The sequence below is a fragment of the Sipha flava genome, unplaced genomic scaffold (genome assembly GCF_003268045.1).
Source record: "Sipha flava isolate LNK unplaced genomic scaffold, YSA_version1 226_pilon_pilon, whole genome shotgun sequence".
Classification (NCBI taxonomy): Eukaryota; Metazoa; Arthropoda; class Insecta; order Hemiptera; family Aphididae; genus Sipha; species Sipha flava.
In genome coordinates this window covers 694,099-715,036 of record NW_020272861.1, presented here as the reverse complement: position 1 = coordinate 715,036, position 20,938 = coordinate 694,099, and the positions used below count along the sequence as shown (strand labels likewise).

Here is a 20,938-nt window from a genome sequence, read left to right as displayed (position 1 = left end):
GTTTAGAGTTTAGAGTATAAATATGTTTTTGAGTAGCAAATTTTTAAATTTAAAATGTGGTAGGTTGGGCAGAAAACTTGTAGCTCTAAAAATTCACCAAACATGCATTTAAATATACATGGTATGCATTAAAAATAGTTACTTAAATATACAAAATATGCATTTTTGAACAAAAAATAGAATTTTTCTGAAGCTACTTATTATTTTAATGAATACATTTTATTTACAACTTTATTTAACAACTTACACGTTACAATTAACTATCATTAATTATTCTAATTTTATGGATTTCATATCTGGATAATTACTTTAGGTATTTTTATTTTAAAAAGTAAATAGAAGGCGTTTGGACATATGTTCGACGGTCAACCGTTGAGAAACAGCGATTATTGAAGTATGAATATGTCCGATGTCGATGACAGGCGTCCCCGATGTCCGTTTCAATAGTTTGTGCGTTGGACAGTATTTTCTCATATGTTTCGTATAAATAAAATTAATAACCCGATAATCAATTTAATTGACAATTCCTGTTTATGTTTATAGGAAAAACATGCGTCTGGGAAAAGTTAACAACCATATTAAATAAATAAATAATTAAAAATATTGATAAAATGATAAATTATTTTAAATATGCCCTAAAAACAAAAAAAAAAAAAAAAAAAACGCAAAACATGCATTTACGTGCACAATAAAATTTCAAAACTAGCTTTGTGGAAGTACGAAACGTAATTGTTCCACACTGCTATTTTTGTGACTGTGCGAAAAAAATATGTAAATGCTACAAACAGGAGCGGATCCAGAGTCGGGGAACTGTGGGTCAAGCCATTTCAAAAGGCCATTTATTAGGGATGAAACTGAATTAGAAATGAATATCTTGTAAAAAAAAAAACACAATATGCTCATAAAAGTGTATAAGTATACAGTGCTTGATTTGAAAAAATTAAAGAAAGGGGACTCTGTTTGCTTAACAAAAAATTGCGTCCCCAAAAATTGTTAAGTGTTATAATTATAACGTATTAATAGTAGGGGGACGCTAAAATTTCTAAAAATTAGAAGGGGTACTCCGTCCCCCTACGTTCCCTCTCAAGTCGAGCCAGTGCCGGATTTAACCATTGTGCCGCTTTAATCACTAAATAAATTGCCGCCTTTTATTATAAATATTTTTTTAGTCAAATAAATTTTATTAAAGCAAACAAATTATAGTTGTTTCCTTTATGATTTAACATTTTAATGATGTAAAATAAAAATATACGGCTGTAATAAAAATTCATACATACATTCATATGAAAAACTTAATTATAAAAATATGATATAAAATATAATGGTTCATTTTTAAATTATATTAAAAATTAAATAGTTTGATACCCATTGGCTTTATTAAAATAAAAAAATGTATTATTAGTTGTAATTATTTTAGTTTTAGTTACATATAATAAAAATGTAATATGAAAAATTATTTGCCGCCCTTGAAAAATTGCCGTCCTAAGTACTAGCTTATAGTGTTTCCTGGGAAATACGGCACTGAATCGAGCACTGTAAGTATATTTATATTACATTTTAGAATTAGTGATACCACCGATAATGACATATTTACGATTAATAAATATAATCTAATTTTATCAGCGCAACAAACGTACGGAATAAAATATGATTTAGGTACTTAACTTTCTACTAAATTGATATAATTGAAAAATTTTAAATTTTGAATATACATGGCATTCATTTTCCAAGTAACTCCGATGGGCCAATTGTCCAAGAGTCCAAATCAAGGTCTAAAAAGAGAAAAAAATGTCCAAGAGGCCAATTCTGTCAACAAATATTAACTGTGGGTCAGCTGTCCCCCTGAACTCCCCCTAGATCCGCCCCTGGCTACAAGTCCTCCGTCCAAGTGATGGTCAATTAAAATCAGTCAATTATATCTTACGAAAAAATTGTGGGTTGTGGGGGTGCCTGAAGCTTACACCTCCCCTCGCTAACTATGGCCTTACTGTATGGTAGTATCCGTTTATTTCGCTGATTTCACTATATGTTGGGAATTAGCGCCTAAGAGATGGTATTCGTTATGCTATTTCGGTTGGTTGTTTGTTAGAACCTCGACATCAAAAAAATAACATATATGCAAAAAGGGCCACGAGCAACCTACCATCATCCTCTCATATATGGAAATATGAAAGAATTAATAGACCTAACAGAGAGTGCTGTAGAGTGTATCAGGAGCGTACCCAGGAATATTTTATGGGGGGGGGGGTCCAACATTTTTATTTTATCTGATAATGGGTAATTTAAAATACATTATATTGCGTATGTAGACATTTCAATGGGGGATCTGGACCCCCTCCCTCTTGGGTATGCCCTGGGAGTGGATAACCAATCTGGACATTAAATTATAGTGATTTAGGTATTTTGTTACATGACTATTTGTTCATTTTATATGATTTTTTATGACTTTTTATACTTTTATTTGTATAAATTAACATGTATTTATTTTGCTATTGTATTGATGTGTGATGAGTGTCAATTAGTTGGTAGCCATACGATGAATAATTAAAATCAATTTCACTATATATTGTAAAATACACGTTATCTCTATTGTCGAACACAATTCGACGGTTTACAAGTAGCAATGTGTCTTGCGGAGTGTGTGTTCATAATTCGCTGTCGAGTACGTAATAATAATTCGAGAACGACGACCGGTGTCTCGCGGGCGGCGAGTGGGTGGGCACCGCGCGGCTCCGAATGGAATGCAGTGCGCCTCACTGCTGGTGGAACCCGCGAGCCGCGTATTGCCGTACGATCGCGTCGTAATGGGTACACGGTTTATTTTTCGTATTGTAATGAGCAGATTACGTGCGACAGAGAGAGAGTGAGAGAGAGGGCGAGTGAGTGAGTGAGCGAGAGAAAATAATATATTCCCGTCGAAGCGCGTGCACGATCGACGGCGTTTCGGCCAATCGGAATCCCGGTCGCCGAGACCATCTGATAACGGCCGTCTCCTCTCGCAACCGCTTTCCTCCGTTGGGTCTTGTATTGTTTACGAGCGCTGCCGTCGACGACCCAACGGCACCGAACGCTGCTCGCAGGTTGTCGCCTCTCCGGTGGTCCACGTTCGTTCAATTTTCCAATTTTCGTTTCTCATTGTCTTTCCGCCGCTCCGTTTTTTCGTCAACGTCCGTTGTGTTTGATATCCAATATCGCTGCGTTCACCGTATTCGTAATTTATTTCCAACGCCAGCCGACACGCTCGCGGACCGCCGCGCACCCCGTTCGTTTACCGACGACGATTATTATGCGAACGTAGTGCCGTTATCCGTCGCGCGACAACAACGATCGCCGACCGGCTCGTTTACTCGGCAGCTCCGACGAATTATATATCTCTCCAACGACTGACGAACGGACACGTTGACGTTCAAACGGCGTACGGACGGGCGAGTGGCAGATTTATAGACCGAGAGACGAACAGGCAGTCAAACTGACTGCTTCAGCGGGAAACGACAGCGTCTTGTCTGCGGACCATGGCGCTCGTGCGGCTGCGAACGACAGTAACATTGTTGTTGGTGTTGTTCTGCGCCGGCGTGCTGCAGAGCCACTCGTTCAACCTGGAAACGAGGTTGCCCATCGTGAAGCGTGGACACACAGAATCGTACTTCGGTTTTGCCGTTGCCGGACATCAGTCGTTCGATGAGCTCAAGGGAGAGGTCGAACACAGTTGGTGAGTGCTCTTTCTGCTCCTGTAAACATTCATTTATTATTGACTATTGACTCTTACAAATATACTTTCATTACATTACATGACTTTAAATTGCTTTTTTCATGATTTAACATAGATACATTTATTGTTAATTTAAATAAGTTAAGCTAAATTTGTTTTATGAAGATTTATAAACTAGTAAACTTGACAATGATTTTAAGGATTTTGGTTGGTGCTCCATTAGATCAAAATCTTCAACCAGGAACAAATCGTTCCGGTGCATTATGGAAATGTCCATTGACTTCATCATATGATGATTGTATACAGGTTGTCACTGATGGAAAGCGCAGTAAGTACATATTATTATATTACTCTGGAAGATAATTAATTACATTGATCACCTTCCATTTTTTAAATATTATACTTATTAGTTAATTTTTTTTTTTTTTAGTCATTTTGACTAGTTTATTATAAGAACATTATATGCGAATGACAATTGTATTCCTATTAATATTATGGATATTATTATAATGCATATGTCAATGATAATAATCAAAAATTAATTGAACTATTAATTTGTAAATTTGAAAAATGTCTCATGAAAATTGAGTTGTTATTAGATTAAACCATTTTTGAAGTTGATAATAATGTTTTTTGTTTTCTTTTTTAAAACAGAATTCGATAATGGTCCATATGATCCCTGTAAGTGAAATTATGGTAATTTTTTGTGTTTGTTCATGGTTTGTTTTTTTTGCAATTTGCATTTTTTAATATATTATGTGTTGCATCATAACATAATTTATTAAAGCCTATTATTATATTACATTATATGGATATACATTTTTATAATTGTATAACAAGCATTGCTCTCATGTAAATACTGCTTTATTTAGTTGAAATTTATAGCCCATCACTTTAGTTCGGTTTTAATCATATTTTGGAAAATACATTTGAAAAGTGCATGACTCAAATTTGATACATGAATAGTTGATCGCACTGTATTATGTAATACGCTTGTGATTTATATTTCAATTTATTAATTATTCCATTATATTTTTTTAATCCATTATGTATTATAAGTATTATTTTGCATATCATTTTATTTATCAGGAATTAATTAATTAAATGTTAAGATTTATTACCAATCTATACCACCAACGTTTATATCAATTATATGATATTATAATTCCGAAATTTTCAATAAATTATGAAAATATATTGAAATGTAATACTTTGATAAGTTTTAATGTAATATATTAAATAAAATCTAAAAAAAAATAATGATAAAATGATAATGTACCTTAATAAGTAAAAATTAAATATCATCAATATATTATTTAATATTTATGATTGTATATTTTAAAAATGTCTTGGAATAGTTTAAATGTGAATATGTTTAGAAAATATTTAATTTATAAATAAATAAATTTTAAAATATAAATATTTAATGAAATTCAAAGCTGTATATATATTCCTAGTTTATAGAACACCTTTAATTTTGCAATTTTTTAGGTTTATTCCCTGGGCTGGATCAAGGGGAGGGCTAGGGTTGGCTATAGCCTGGGCTACTAATGGAAAGGGGCTACAATGTGTTAAACTAATTGTTGGCTAGCAAAATTTGTTAATTTATATTTAATATAAAGCCTTGTTTTATTAATTAGTTGTGACTATACTACAATATACAAATACAGGTATACTATACTTATTTTAATTAATATTTATTACAAATTACTAAATCTGAATGAAAAAAAAATGGAATACTATTGGTTGGAAGGACCTCACAAAATAAAAATAATAGCGCTCCTAATATAACCATAATCTTGTTCTGTTTATTCTTACAGAGATTTTGATAAAAATAATCATGACAATGTCAAAATATAATGGTCTGATTTAGTTTCAAAGTTATAATACTGTACAATTTTACTGTTTAGAGCAATATATTTAATTTCTGTGTATTTCATATTATGTTGAATATATGAGTCTTGAAGAAAACAATAAAACTTATTTTTTAGCAAAATACAAAATTGTAATGTAAGTATTAACTTAAATGTAACAGTATCTAGATTAGGATATTATCTGTCTTATGGTTTGGAGCCTCATTCCCACGTAGAGTGCCACATAGCAGCGCTAGTATGGACCATCACTAATGCTGCTGAATAGCATCACTGATGGTGAGAATATCTGGTAGACATAGCGATTAGTTCTTTCATCCATTTTTAAAAACTATAAATAAAAGACGAAAAAATGACCAAATTATCATTGTATACTATTTCTTATATTAGTCATTGAAATTTGGATAGTGATGGGTGTTATCTCCATAAAAAAAATTGTACATTTCAAAGTGCTAGAACTTTAAATCTAACATTTTTCCTATATTTTCGTTTATAAAATTGTCTACAAAATGTTAAAATACATAGATTTCTAACAAAAATTGCAAAATTGAGTGTGTTTTGTAATTTAGGAATGTTTTGATTATTTATTTTCTGAAAATATTTTAATGGATTGAAATCGAATATCGAATCAGTTATATTTATTAGTACTTTAAAATAAGATAGATGGAATAGTGTTCCGATGTTTAACGTGATAGATAGGACTCGGAAGTTGATGGCTTTAAAAACATAAAAAAATGACCTAAAAAATATGCAAATATGACATAATAATGACAAAAAATGTCATTAAAAATTAAATAAAAAATTTACAAATATTTGTTTTATACATTTATTAAAACTTACAAATTACTCAAAAATCAAAATCATTGCATTGTTCAATTAGAGCGTATTTGATGTTATAAAAAGTAAACGAACAATCAATTACATTATCTGTTTATAAATATTTATATTTGGAAAAACTTCTTTCCATGTCTACTGAAGTAATTGGGAGACGCAGACGAAAACTAACCAACGCTTTAATTTTCAGCATTTTGAAAATATCACGAAAAAATAATAAAATTTAGTTATAATAGATATTATTCATTACAACACGACAATGTTGAATGTAATGAAATCGGATAGGTAGGTACTAATCAAAGACTGTGATAATTACCAAGTCTTAAGTTATCGGGATAATATTCGAAAATTTATTAACCGTCAAATATTATTATACTATTATTATTATAGTTATTTATTATACATTGTAAATTGTACACTGTCCGTATAAATAAATAAATAAATAAAAAATAATGTTATGAAAGAAGTGAATTAGTGTGAAATCAGTAAAAATGACTATAAATTTGGGGAAATTACCTAAAAATATCAAAAATTGACTTAAAATGTAAAAATGTATAAACACCAAAAAATGCAAAATAAAAATTAGTTATTCGAATTCATACACTAATGAAACATATTTGTGGCCTGGAGAGCATCGTCTAAAAAGTTCCAAAAAAAAATGTAAAATGTATCAACTTCCGAGCTCTAGTGATAACCTTGCCTCTCGCTAATTTTTATGAAAGTGAAAAGCTTGATAAAAAAAGAAAATGTTCAAAATCTGGCTGCTTTATTTTGATTATAAATGAAAAAGCCTACAAATGTTACAAATGAAAAAGCTTATTTAATATAATAACACGTGTAATTTTTCATATTTTAAATTATATTACGTTTTTCTAGAGTTTTCTTGAACCTATTCTGTTTTCGTAAATTATATTGATATATTAATTATATTATGTATAATTATATTAACATAAATATTTAAATTATCATTTATAATTTATTTTAATTTTAGTTTCTATGTTGTCATAAATATTTTTTTTTGCATGAAGTGATGCATAGTATTATAATAGCTTTATGCTTTACGAAAATAAAGTTTATGATGTCATCTGAATCAATTTCAGTTTTAGAAACTTGGCTTGATAGAAAATTCGTATAAACACAAAATATTGATAAGCATAATGCATAAGTGATATTGAATGGCATGTTAAAATGCACGTACACATATTAAATTAATTTATGTACATTAATGCCAATTTTTTGTATGCACGTTAAAAAATTGTTTATATGTAAGATTAGTGACTCATTTCAATGTTTCAACCTTGGTTTTTAACACTTATTCGATATTGACTAGGTGGCATTCCACTTGTAAGGAAACGTGCCTAAACAGTTAATAGTTGCAGCTTGTAGGTATGATTAATTTAGGTTTTTTAAATGCATATTGTGAAAACGCATTATTTTCATAGTGCACGACTCTAATGTTAAAAACAAGTATTCACAATTTTTTTATGTTTGCTGTTATATATGTATATTTTAGGTATAAAAACATTAATTTTTTTTAATTTATTCAGGTTCCAAAGACTTACTCCTACTGTGTATAGTATTTATTATGTAACATATTAAATAAATATATTAATATATTGACACATATTAATAAAATAAGAAAACAACAGGGTTGCCAAGTTATATGTAGTGTAGTATTTCTTAATATTTGTACTACGCTGACATTATTAATATATTTTATATTTTGTAACACATTATAAAAAAACCTTATACAGTGAAACCTCCACTAACGGACACCTCCCAATAGCGGAGTTTTTTGGGGAACGGGGACATTTTCACTTCTTTTCAATGGGAAAACCTCCGAATAACGGACACTATTTTAATCTCTATTTGAAAATAATACGTATTCAATTTCGTATGTACTCTCGTAGTAATGTAATTACGATAACAAATTCGTAATGGACCATAAGATTACGACTCTTTGGATGCTTTGTCTGCTGTAAAGAGCATAAATCATTCTATTTCGTCAATAGAGGTAAAGAGCAGTTCTATTTTTACTTCTGCTATGATATTAGCGAATAATATGACTAATGAGATTGCACAGAAATGGTGTAATTATAAACAAACAAAGCTCAACGATTTTTTCAAACAAAAATAATTTAAAAATCCATGTATGTACATAATTGTGATTTTGATTGTAAAAATATACCTTAAATAATAATAATTAGGTAATAATAATTTGTAAAAATATAAAATGTAATAATTTACAATAAATAATAAGTAATAACATTATACATTCATACATACATACATACATACATACTACATAATTATATAAATAAATTTCAAAAGTATCCTCTCTGAATAACGGACAAAATGTTGGTGACCGAGAGTGTCCGCCATTCAGAGGTTTCACTGTATAATATAAAATGGAGATGTATTAATATTTGTTTAATTATAAATAATTTAATGAAAGTTCTAAAATCAAAAGGTTTTAAAAAATATAACTTATTTTATTGTATAAAATATCAATATTTGTACATCATATACGAAAATATTCGTACATTTTGTGTCATTTAATATACTTCTCGACACACTTGGACTTTTGACACATCAATAAGGCACGTAAAAATGGTTGAAAAACATAGATGTAGTAATCTTAGAATAATAAAAATAGTTGGCGTTATTTTTAGTTTGTTATAGGAGTTGTATAATAATTTGATTATTATTAATTTTATTAAAAAAAAAACAATTTTCAAAATATTGGGTAAGATCTAAAATAATCGAATATTTTTATTTGTACTATAGAATTGTAAATATACAACAAAAATTATTAGTTAAAATATCTTAAAGACAAGTGTAAGATAAGTACATTATACATTTTTGTTATCTTTAATGGATTATTCAGTTGATTTAAAACGTTAATTTAATATAATGTAGTAAGATAAGTGCGTATAAAATGTTATTTTAATATATAAAACCATTAATGTTACATAGAAATTATTTAGGGAAATTTATGAATAAACGGTGTACAATAGCTTTATTTAAAATATACTCAACATTTTCAACAGTCTTATCTTGTTTTATTAATTTTTACTGGTAAGTTGTTTATCGAAAAAATATATCTATTTTATTATGATCGAATTAATATACTTGTTTTGTGAAATATAAAACAAACAAAGTTCATTAGTTATATTTTGTTATTGTGTGTCAAGTAAATTTATCATTAAATATTAAATAATAAAATTAATTATGATGAATAATGAACGTGTGAGTAATTCGGAAATCGTCAAGTTAAATTGAAGATTGAAAAAAAAGCACTTGATTAATGAAAAAAATATTAATTTTGAAAATATAAATACAGTAGAACCTCGATTGTTCGAGGTAATGATGGAAAAGGATAACAGATGAAGGAAAAACACGGTTAATTGAGACTTTTTATTAAACGAATTATGAAAAAATGTATAATGTTGTACGCATATTAAGTGTTTTACAATGTTATTTTTTCAATGACTATTTTCAATACGGCTATAGCAAATGCTAAAAACACAAAAATAGTATGGAATAAATTCGATTGAATTGAAAATTTCCTATATGTATTAGTTATAACGTGATTAGATAAATATGATTGTTGAAGAACCTCTATTAGTCTCTATTAATCTTAAATAACTCTTATCTACTTGTGACATTTATGTCAATTTTTTTGTTGTTGAAAAGGTCGCTTACGTTTTTCAATTATGTATATTATGTTCATGATAAAAAAAATACTTTCGTCCGATTTAATAAAACTTTTTAGACGAAAAATTTTGAACGTTCATAATTTTGGAAAAGTGAGCACGGTTAATCGCGAACACGAATAATCGAGACACGGTATTGAGTTAAAAGTTTTCAATTATTAAAAAATCTTAAACATAATTTTTGTTTTTTGTTTTATAAAAATAAATTATATTTTAGTGTAGCATATTATGTTACAGACTAAATTTATTGAGGATAATGAACTCTATATAAGATTAAAAAAAATGTATTTGTAAAATAAAAGAGACTGTAAAAATGTTTGTTACCCAGCCGCCCGGTCTACCACATTCCTGAAGCCTACTTTTTTTGTTTCCGTTTAAAGACTGTACAGATGGTGTACCATATTCCATATCGGTGTTAGGTGGCAACATAATATCTATAGAAGTACAGTAGATACTTATTTTAAGACTAGAAGAATTTAATAGAGGGCCATTTGTTGTATGTTACTTATTTTCCCGTTAAAGTCTAGTGTCATTGATTAGTTACTCATCTTACAAAATTATTTACATTTATCATACGTTAAATAGTTTCTATTTTCTAATAAATGTTGCGTCGGATGAACAATAGAGTATGTTAATTATATCCAAGAACGGGTTCATATATTCTTTTAGACCGTATATTCATGCGTAATTAAACATAATTGTACGTCTTTATATTTTAATATTTTGATTGGTACGGCTTTCATTTGTTTATTCTAGTATTGTTATTATAAGAAATTGCTGAGTATAGCGACGATAAAAAATATTTTTTATGCATTAGGTCATAATATAAATTTTTTTTATATGCAGATATGCTTAATAAAGAAATTCAACAACAAAATACTGGCCGTTACTTTCAGTTTGTCGGTTTGTTTTTTAGGATGAATTTTTATAAAAAATTACTTCATATTTTGTATATTTTTTACATTAATTTTATTATTAAATGCATGACTTAATTCATATGTAAATTTACTACATTATAATTACTTACAATTTTGTTCAACGTTTTTTTACATTTACATTAATGTAATTAAATATTTGTTTTGTTTTTTTTTTTTATACATAATTGTTCTGTCTAAACTAACGAAAACCAATCCGTTAATTTTAAAGATGTAAATAAAGAAATAAACCTCTCAGTAGTTTTAATAACTGATATGGAATATAATCCAAGGGGTACTCAATTTTTATATTTGTGTATAAAATAAGGCCAGCAGCGTAGAAATAATAATATTAATTTACTTTATATAAATTAATGTATTAGCTCAATAATCTGGGGCTATTGTTTAAATTTATGACTATATAATATTTTATATAATTTTATATATTTACATGAAATTTAAGTAAAAGGTATTATATTAATAAATAAAGAAAATAAATTATTTTTATTTACTATTTCACGAAGTACCATTTTTAAAATGACTACTACTGAAAGACTGAATGAAAAGAGGAATGTATTAGTCTTACCACGACGTGTGTTTTTTTTTTATACCGTTTACACGATTCCGACCAGAAATGTAAATAAATGTGATTTATTGCAGTATGTAGAAAAATTACACAATAGACTAAGTTTAAAATAGAAGTGTATTAAAAAAACAGATTCTATTTCATTAGGTGAAATAATTAATACATATATATAATATCTAATATGTGTTTAAATTCATTTTTCGTCTTGTTTAATTGTGATTATGATATAGGTTAATTCGCATTTATTTGTTTGTTGTATCCTCATTTTATAATGAAAACGTATTTACATGTGATATATGTTTAATTGCGTTCGCATTTTAAACACATGATCGATTATTCTATGACTGTAATATTTATCAATATTATTCCAAAATATTCGATAGTGTGTAACGGTTTTTTTTTCTAAATTAATCTGATTAAAATGTTAGCAATTGAGTTAAAAATACTTTATGTTTTGGTTATCAAGACCATGAAAATAAATATATGAAAGCAATTAATTTAAGTGCAATTTGTTTTCTAAAATATAATAAACTAATTTCTTCTGTGTTAAACTATTAACTTAAAACTATTTACATTCATGTAATGTTGTCTATAAATTGTTTACATAGTATATTGGCAACATATGCAGTATAAACAGACAACGTGTCGTTATAATACACTGTCTAACAGTAAGGGTATACATTTACGATACAGTTAAATTGTTTAGAATAATTTAAACATAGCTTTATTAATATGTTATATATTCATTAATTAAAAGGGAAAGCTTGTGAGCTTATTCATGATGACAATATGTTATGATCAGGGCTCGGAACTTATAGCACTAAAAATCATTAAAATAAGCGCTTAAAAAAGTCCTTAGAAATATTAATATAAGCACTAAAATAAGTATTTAAAAATATTTTTATATAAAAAAAAAAAAAAACTATAAAATTCTAACTAAAAAAAATCAAACAAAATAAAAATAAATCTTCAATTTCAAGACTTAAAGGATTTTATGGATTTCTAAGGGATTTTTCTGAAAAATAAAATGTAAACTGTTCTCTCTGTCCTTGATCATTCTGACGTATGACACTCAGTTCTATTTTCAGCGTTGGAATATCTTTGTTAACCCTACAACGATGCCTTGGACGACGACAAACTACGTGACGACGTAGATTAGAATTAATTTTAATTTTAATTCTATCAAAAAAGACTTTGCAGGAGAAAACTATAAAAAGGTAAAAAAAACTGGTCAAATAAGCATAAATAATCAGAAAAACTGGAAATAGGCATTTTTTTTTAAAAATTGCTGAAAAAAGCAAAAAAAAAGCTCTTTCAAATTTCATAATTGTACGTGTTATAACTTGATATACGCTTCTATAGTACTCTGTTATATTTTAAGTCAATCCATAAAAATAAGCAAATGCTTTAACTCCTGAGCCCTGGTTATGATAAATCGCGATCTGAATATTGTGAATATTTATAGTCTGTGTACGTTTTTTAAAACAAATCTTAATTTGTAGATCAATTAAAAAAAGTAATGTACATTAAAAATGAGTCGTATATTTTCTCATTGCATGAAAAATTTATAGCATTTAAGGTTTTCTAGTTTGTAATATATGGTTTTTATTGAATTGGTTTTATTTTGGTGCATTAAAGTTTTCAAACTTGGTTAAGCTAATCGGTGTAAATAATATAGTATATATAACAAATGGTTATGTTATGTCATACAGACAGAAGAAATATAATTTCTCAATGTAGTTATCAACATTAAGTGTCGCGTCACACTATCGCGGTTTCTTTCGTAAATATCATCTCGTGTGTGTTTATGGAATGTGACACACTTGGGTGTTTCCACCTTTCCACCGCTTTCTATCGCTAGCCGCCACACAACGCCGTTGCATCGCTAGAACTATTTTTGAACGCTCAAAATAAAAACCCATAGTTTTCATTCACATGCACCACACTACAGCGATGGCAACGCGAGTTTTCAGTGTAAAATAAATATTAACAATTTATTCAAAATGAGTTTTTTCGATACTGAACTTTTTATTGTAGAAGTAAAAAAAGAAGAGTGCCTTTGGAAAATTAATTTCAAAGAGTATATGGTGGACCACTAAAGCAAAAACCTGGGCTAAAATTGTTTCAACCATGTATCAATTATAATGGAAATCGAACTTACTTTTGATCTTCTTACTTCTGATGAAGGATGAACTTTAATCAAAAATCGAATTTACTTGTGATATTATAATTTATACTAATATATATTGTAATCACTATGTACAACCCACGTGGACAATGAAAATTGTACAACTGAGAACGTTAAACCGCGTTGAACCGCTTTTAGTGGTTCACGAATTTACCGCGCGGTGGTTAGCTTTACCGCGCGGTGCCATCGCGATAGTGTGACGCGACACTAAAGGCTTAATCAATTTGTGTTTGTGTGTACACAGTATGTGTACACATGTAGATATTAATACGCTTTAATAATTTTGCAGAAATTTGATTAAAAATGTTTTTAGTTGTGATTATCATTTAGTGTTTTTTTTATAGCTATCGATTCTATAAATCTCTCACCACCAATGAATGATGAAATTAAAGATGGTCAATGGTTAGGTGTAATGGTACGCAGTCAAGGACGTGGTGGAAAAGTTATGGTATTGACAAAATATTTTTATATCTTATAACTTTTATCTAACGATTATTAAATTATATACATTTTTTCAAGAAAATAAAATATATGTTGTTACCATTAACGAAAATAATTTTTCAATTTGGTAGAGTTAGAAGAAAATAGACTTATCATAACTTTGAATATTAATTAATTATTAAATAGCATGTAATCATAAATAATATTTCAATGTTTATTGAAAATATTTTTTCCATGGTAGAATTTTCTTCAGTTAAGTTAACCAAAAAAATAACTCAATAATCAAAATGTACAGACTAAATTTAAATAAAAATCATTATAATTATAAAATGATTGACATTTTTTTTTTTTTTGTGAATTATTAGTTATATGCCTATATTCTTAAATATTAAAATATCTTATAAATAAATAAATAATTAAATAAAAAATAAAAATTAGTAAATAAATGTATAAATAAGTAGTTTATATATACACAGTGTGTAAACGATAACTAAGTGTTCTCAGTCAATAAAATTGCGTAAAGATCTGCAATTTGAATACTGTTTTTAGTTGGTTTTTATTACATAAAGTACATTAAGTATGATCTTCGAATTTCTTTAACTTGATTAGACAGGCGCATGCACATTACAACGTTTTTTTCTTAAATGACAACCACTAATTATTTTTCACCTAATTTTTATTTGAATTTTGGTAGCTTAACCAATTTTCTAAGTCCAAAGTTGACCAAATTATAGCAATTTAAAAAAACAATGGTAAAATGTACGGGATTTTCAGTATTTTTACTGTAATATTGAAAATAAATGTTCTAGTGTTATACAGACTTAACATTTTTATTCCTATTTATTAAAATGATATTTATATGTTTTTATAATTTTAACTGCTGTACATTTTCACTTAAATTTGTACAAGAATTGTAATTTATAGCATAAAATAAGTAAATAAATAAGTATGTTATTTATTTCGCTATATTAAATGGATCTATTATAATGCATGGAATGTATTAATAATTAATAAAAATATATTTCTTATTTAAGTTATATTTATTTATTAAATAATTTATCGAATAAATTGTTCAAATAGTTGTCCTAACCTATGCTAGATCCATTTGATCTAGCGAAATAAATAACATACTTATTTACGGTTTTATTAAAAATGTGAAGTCTGTATAACACTAGAACATTAATTTTCAAAATAACAGTAAAAATATTGAAAATCCCGCGCATTTTTCCATTGCTTATATAAATTGCTATAATTTGGTCAATTTTGAACTTAGGAAGTTGGTTAAGCAACCAAAATTAATTAAAAATTGGGTGAAAAATAATTATTGGATAAAATAGGCGGTTGCCGTTTAAGAAAAAAAAGTTGTACTGCGCATGCGAATGCCTAGTTAAAAAAAATTCTATGATCATAAAAATGTGTATTTTTATGTAATAAAAACCAACTTAAAAACAGAATTCATATTGCAGATCTGTACACAAAGATATTAAGTGTTCTCAATTAATATCTACTTATTGTATATATGCGACCACTGTTAGTTTAATTGACTTTGTATAAATCTGATGATGCATTTTTAATTCGAAACTGATCGTACATTACAAATAATAATACTCCAGGCTTAGCATTTGTATATTTATTAATTTATATGAGTATATATTAATTTTATATATTTATATATTCTTGAATTAAACATTTTAGGTATGCGCACATAGATATATAAATCGAGGTGAAGAGTATCAGTGGGGACAAGGTCTTTGTTATACTTTAACCCAAAACCTAGATTTTGTTGAAGCTATGGTTCCGTGCAAAGGCCGAGAAACTGAAAAGTTGGTTCATTTTATTTGTACATACTTGGATGGAGTTGTTGTAAATATATTTTTGAACAATTTTTAGAGGTCAAGCACAGTTCGGTTATTGCCAAGCTGGCACTAGTGGTGTGTTATTGGAAGATGATACCGTTGTCATCGGTTCGCCTGGATCTTATAATTGGAGAGGAAATATTTTTATGGTTAGTGTATCCGATGATTTTTTACACAGAGACAAAACTTGTTACTACAGTCCTGTTCGTGACATTGAGGTTTCTCCTGTTGAAAGTCATAGTTATTTAGGTAACTTAATTTTATTTTATTCAATATTAATGTTATAAAATAATTGTGTTCGTCCTAAAGAGCATTAAACCTAATTTTTTTATTTCTTAGGTATGTCTACAACAGCTGCTTATTTCTTAGGCGACCAAAAAATGGTTTATGCAGCCGGTGCGCCGCGTGCCAATGGAACAGGCCAGGTCGTACTATTTACTAAAATAAAACCATCTGTAAATTTGATGGATGTAAAACTTGTGATTAGTGGAGAACAATTTGCTTCTAGTTTTGGTTATGAATTAGCAACTGCTGACCTCAATGGGGACAAGTACGTAGTGAATTTTTTTATATAAATTTAAGCATTTATTGAAACTACATATTTATTAGTAAACTTTAATTTGATAATTTCTTTGTATAAATGTTAAATACCTAAATTTTAAGTTGTAAACAATTTCAATGCATATGAAATAAGAATGCATATTATAATTAAAACAGGGAACCAGATTTAATAGTTGGTGCTCCATTTTATTTCAACAAAAAAACGGGTGGTGCGGTTTATATTTATATGAACAATGAAAATCACTGTCTTAATTGTGCACCGCCTATTAAGCTCGTAGGAAAACCAGAATCCAGGTTTGTAGTTCTTTTTTATAAATATTTGCATTAAATTATTTAATTTAATCATGTGTGTTATTTGTAGATTTGGATTTGCAATAACAAATTTAGGGGATTTAAACAAAGATGGATATGATGATATAGCCATTGGAGCACCGTATGAAGGCAACGGGGTTATTTACGTGTATAAAGGTTCAGCTCTTGGAATAGTAACAGAACCTTCACAAGTTAGTCTAAAATGTCTGCATATTTTTAAGTATAAAGATTATATTAATTTGATATTTAACGTCTGTATAGGTTATTAAAGCTGAGGATTTGGTGGTGGACAATCTACAAATACGTACTTTAGGTTATTCATTGAGTGGAAATGGGGTGGATTTAGATCAAAATGGTTACCCAGATTTAATATCAGGTGCTTACGAAAGTGACTTGGTAATATTGATTAGAGCACGGCCAATTGTAAACATAACCTCTACCGTTGGTCCTGCTGAAAATCTTCGTAATATCGATCCGTCAAAAGCTGGTTGCTTGACTGACAAAGCCTCGACAGTCACTTGGTATGTTGTGAATGTTAAAATTAATATTTATTTCATACCATGTATTATTATTGTTTTTGTTCATAGTTTTACCTTCGAAACTTGTTTTAAGTTGGAACCCTTGGTTCTGCATGATTCCGTTAAAGAATGGACTGTTCAAATACATTATAAATTGGAAGCAGAAATATTTCAAGAAGATCTCAAATTTTCAAGGGTTTGGTTCGGGCCAGATCATAATTTGCAATCTTCGACAATTGAGAATGATGTTTCCAACGTTTACTATAGGAATATCCTATGTCAACAACACACTGCATACATCAAAGTACTGTATATATTATATGAATCTAACCTTTTGTTGAATTTGAAATGTATTAAATTGAGCAAGTTAACTAATTATCCTAGCTCGTTATGCTATGTTTATTTACAATGATTTATACAAAAAGTTAAAAAATACCACTTTGAATAAGTTAATTTCTAAAGTTATAACTTAAATAGAAAAAGTATATAAATAAATATCTTAGAATATTATTATATTTTTAGTATATACGACCGGCTTTGAATTAAAAACTCATCATCAGGTACGAGGCACGATGCCGTATAATAAAGTCAATAAAATCGTGACTTATTGACCTTGTGAGTCTTGATTTTATTGAATTAGTATTCATTTTTACTTAAATAATATTATTGTATCTATATAAAACTACGACTTTACGAGTATGTCTATTTTTTCGATCCCTTTTGAAATTCAGGAATAGAATTTATTCAAAACCTTTACAATTTTTTTATGGTTCTTACTAAATTGTTTATTAATCACAAAAATGTATACAAAAAATGTTTTATTATAATTTAAATTAAGAAATAAATTAACTACTATAAAATCAACTAACTATTTAGTAGTTGTATTTCAAGAAAAATATTTTAACTTGTTAAGTTATATTAAAAAAAAAATTACCACTTTAAGTAGAACTACTTTTAGTTAAAAGTAATTAAATTTTAACTTTTTAACTCGTTGATGCTCAGCCTTAATATAGTTAGTATAATATTGTTATTTGTGTTACGTTACAGGAGAACACTGTTGACATTCAGTCTCCTATAGCTTTACGTATAACCTATTCTTTGAAAGAGAACGAGATCCCCGTTTTTAAGCCTGGCGATCCATTTCCTTCATTGAACGGTATGCCTCTATTGGTTCAGAACCAAAGCGAAAAAACGTTCTTTGCTTATTTTCAAAAGGAATGCGGTGATAATGATATATGTGAAAGTCAAGTTCAAGTCCACGCTGAATTAATGTTAACTAAAATCCATGGTAAGTTTATATGTTTAGTATGTTTATATAGTGAGTATAATACTAGGTAATATTTCATTTTGTGTTATTTTTTTTAACCATAAAATCATTAGTCGAAGTTTGTTTCATCGGTATCTTGTTTTTTTAGACACTCAATATGAATTAGTCATCGGACAGAATTCTGCTATAATTTTAAATATGACAGTATTCAATAATGGAGAATCTGCATATGAAAGCAGACTGTTCGTGCATTTCCCATCTTCGTTTAGTTACATTAATACCGTAAAACAAAATGAAGTAGGATCAATAATTCGTAATATTGGAATCGATCAAATAATGTTAACGAAATGTTTTTATAGACGAAATATGTGAATTGTAATCCATTCAACGACACCTTTGTTGTGTGCATTCTTGGAAATCCGTTTAAGAAATTTGCCGTATCTAATATCCAATTGAAATTTGATTCAAAAGAATTAAATGGTATCGGAAATCAATTAGATTTTTTAATTGTATCTAATACCACTTCTCGTGAAGTTAAACCTCAGGGCCCTCTTGTTTTACGGGTCAATGTGATCAAACGAGCTGAGTTATTGCTGACAGGGTAAGAATAGAAAAATTATCTATAACATCTATGTCAGCGTAATATTGATCTTAGGTCGGCCCGACCGGAACAAGTATTTTACGGTGGTCAGATAAAAAGCGATTCATCCGTTAAGTACTACGATGAAATTGGTTCTAGAGTATTACATACTTACCAGGTGTTCAATTCTGGTCCGTTGAAAGTATCTAACCTCGAAGTGCATGTAACTTGGCCTTTTCAAGTAGCCAGTCACTACAATCCAGGGAAATGGTTACTGTATTTGGACGAGATACCCGTAGTCAAAGGTCAGTGATGGAACAAGCCGACAACTAAGAAATCAATTTAAATTATTTATTATACTAATATTTTTCTCGTTAGCTCTCAATGGTGGTACATGTAATATATCACAAGAATACATAAACCCGTTGGGTCTATTAGTGCGTTCAGAAGTTCACGACGTGCTTCATCCGCACGAAAGCATTGACTCTGTAAAAGATGCTTTGGTTAATCAAATGGATTTAAACTCCACTACTGACAAAAACAGCGGCAAGGAGTATTATCTGAACAGAGTTCGCAGAGAACTTAATAACATTGTTAATACCGAGTCGTACGTTAGAAATAAAGAAAAACCTCTAAGATTTGTCAAAATAGTACGTCGTAATCACATTTGTTGCTGTATACGTGTGCAGTTTATTTATTTTTATGTTCTCAGGACTGTTTGTTGGGTAACGCCGAATGCTTCAAGTTCCAGTGCGTGGTGAATAATTTGCAAAAAAATCAAGAGGCTACTATATTCATTAAAGCGAGGTGAGTGCTTTAATTTTTCACAAGATGAATAGCACAAAGTTTTCAATACTTTGATATTGAATTTTATTTTATGCATAGGCTATGGAGCAATACATTGCTGCAAATATCACCGAAAGTCGGTTCAGTTCAAATCGTATCACGTGCGAAAATACATTTACCATTTGAATTATCTTTGCAACAAAATCGTTCAGACGATAAGTTTGAAGTGAGCTTTTGATTTATAGTAATGTTTTGTTTAGTGATAAGATGACTACAATTATTGTAACGAGATTCGGGGCTATAGAGCATTGTTATTTTTTTTTTTTTTTAGATTTTCATTAGGTATCGTTTAAAATAAAAAAACTCGTTTGAATAATTTTAATGCGATTTTGACAGGTAGTGACTGATGCCTTATTATTAGCTTTGTTGGAGCAAAAAGAAAACGGAATATTGTCTTGGTGGTACATCGTACTGGCGGTGTTGGCGGGTATTTTGTTGTTGGCACTGTTGGTTTATTTACTGTGGAAATTAGGGTTTTTCAATAGACGACGACCCGATTTCATGCTAAACGGTGAGGTTGAAGAAGAAGAGTTGGACGAAAGTCATGAGTTAATTACAAGAAATTCATAACCGTATAATAGTGTTTATAATAGTGTTTTCCTTTTGATTAGCAAAAATGTATATAAAATATATTTAAAAGACTTTTATTCGAAATACTTAAGACTAAAATGATAAACTATACTTGTATATTTAATACTAGAGTAATTATTATTTTTACATGTATTCATTGTACGTTTCC

The 20,938-nt window shown here is 28.6% G+C and overlaps 1 protein-coding gene across 2 annotated transcripts; it reads left to right on the top strand.

Annotated features, from left to right (window-relative positions):
• The first annotated feature begins 2,491 nt into the window (after positions 1–2,491).
• Positions 2,492–20,845, top strand: LOC112683439 (integrin alpha-PS1). Of its 2 annotated transcripts, XM_025554486.1 has the most exons (19): positions 2,492–3,709; positions 3,910–4,037; positions 4,364–4,390; positions 14,163–14,266; positions 15,955–16,082; positions 16,150–16,364; positions 16,455–16,665; positions 16,833–16,970; positions 17,038–17,179; positions 17,250–17,509; positions 17,576–17,810; positions 18,554–18,794; positions 18,922–19,070; positions 19,133–19,374; positions 19,429–19,658; positions 19,732–20,003; positions 20,066–20,160; positions 20,239–20,365; positions 20,536–20,845. In XM_025554486.1, the coding sequence occupies exons 1-19, from the start codon at positions 3,513–3,515 to the stop codon at positions 20,767–20,769; spliced, it is 3,375 nt and encodes a 1,124-aa protein (XP_025410271.1). In that variant the 5' UTR covers positions 2,492–3,512; the 3' UTR covers positions 20,770–20,845. The 2 variants fall into 2 exon arrangements, with proteins under 2 accessions (XP_025410271.1, XP_025410272.1); XM_025554487.1 differs by lacking the exon at positions 4,364–4,390 and having other exon boundaries at positions 20,536–20,844.
• The last annotated feature ends 93 nt before the right edge of the window (positions 20,846–20,938 follow it).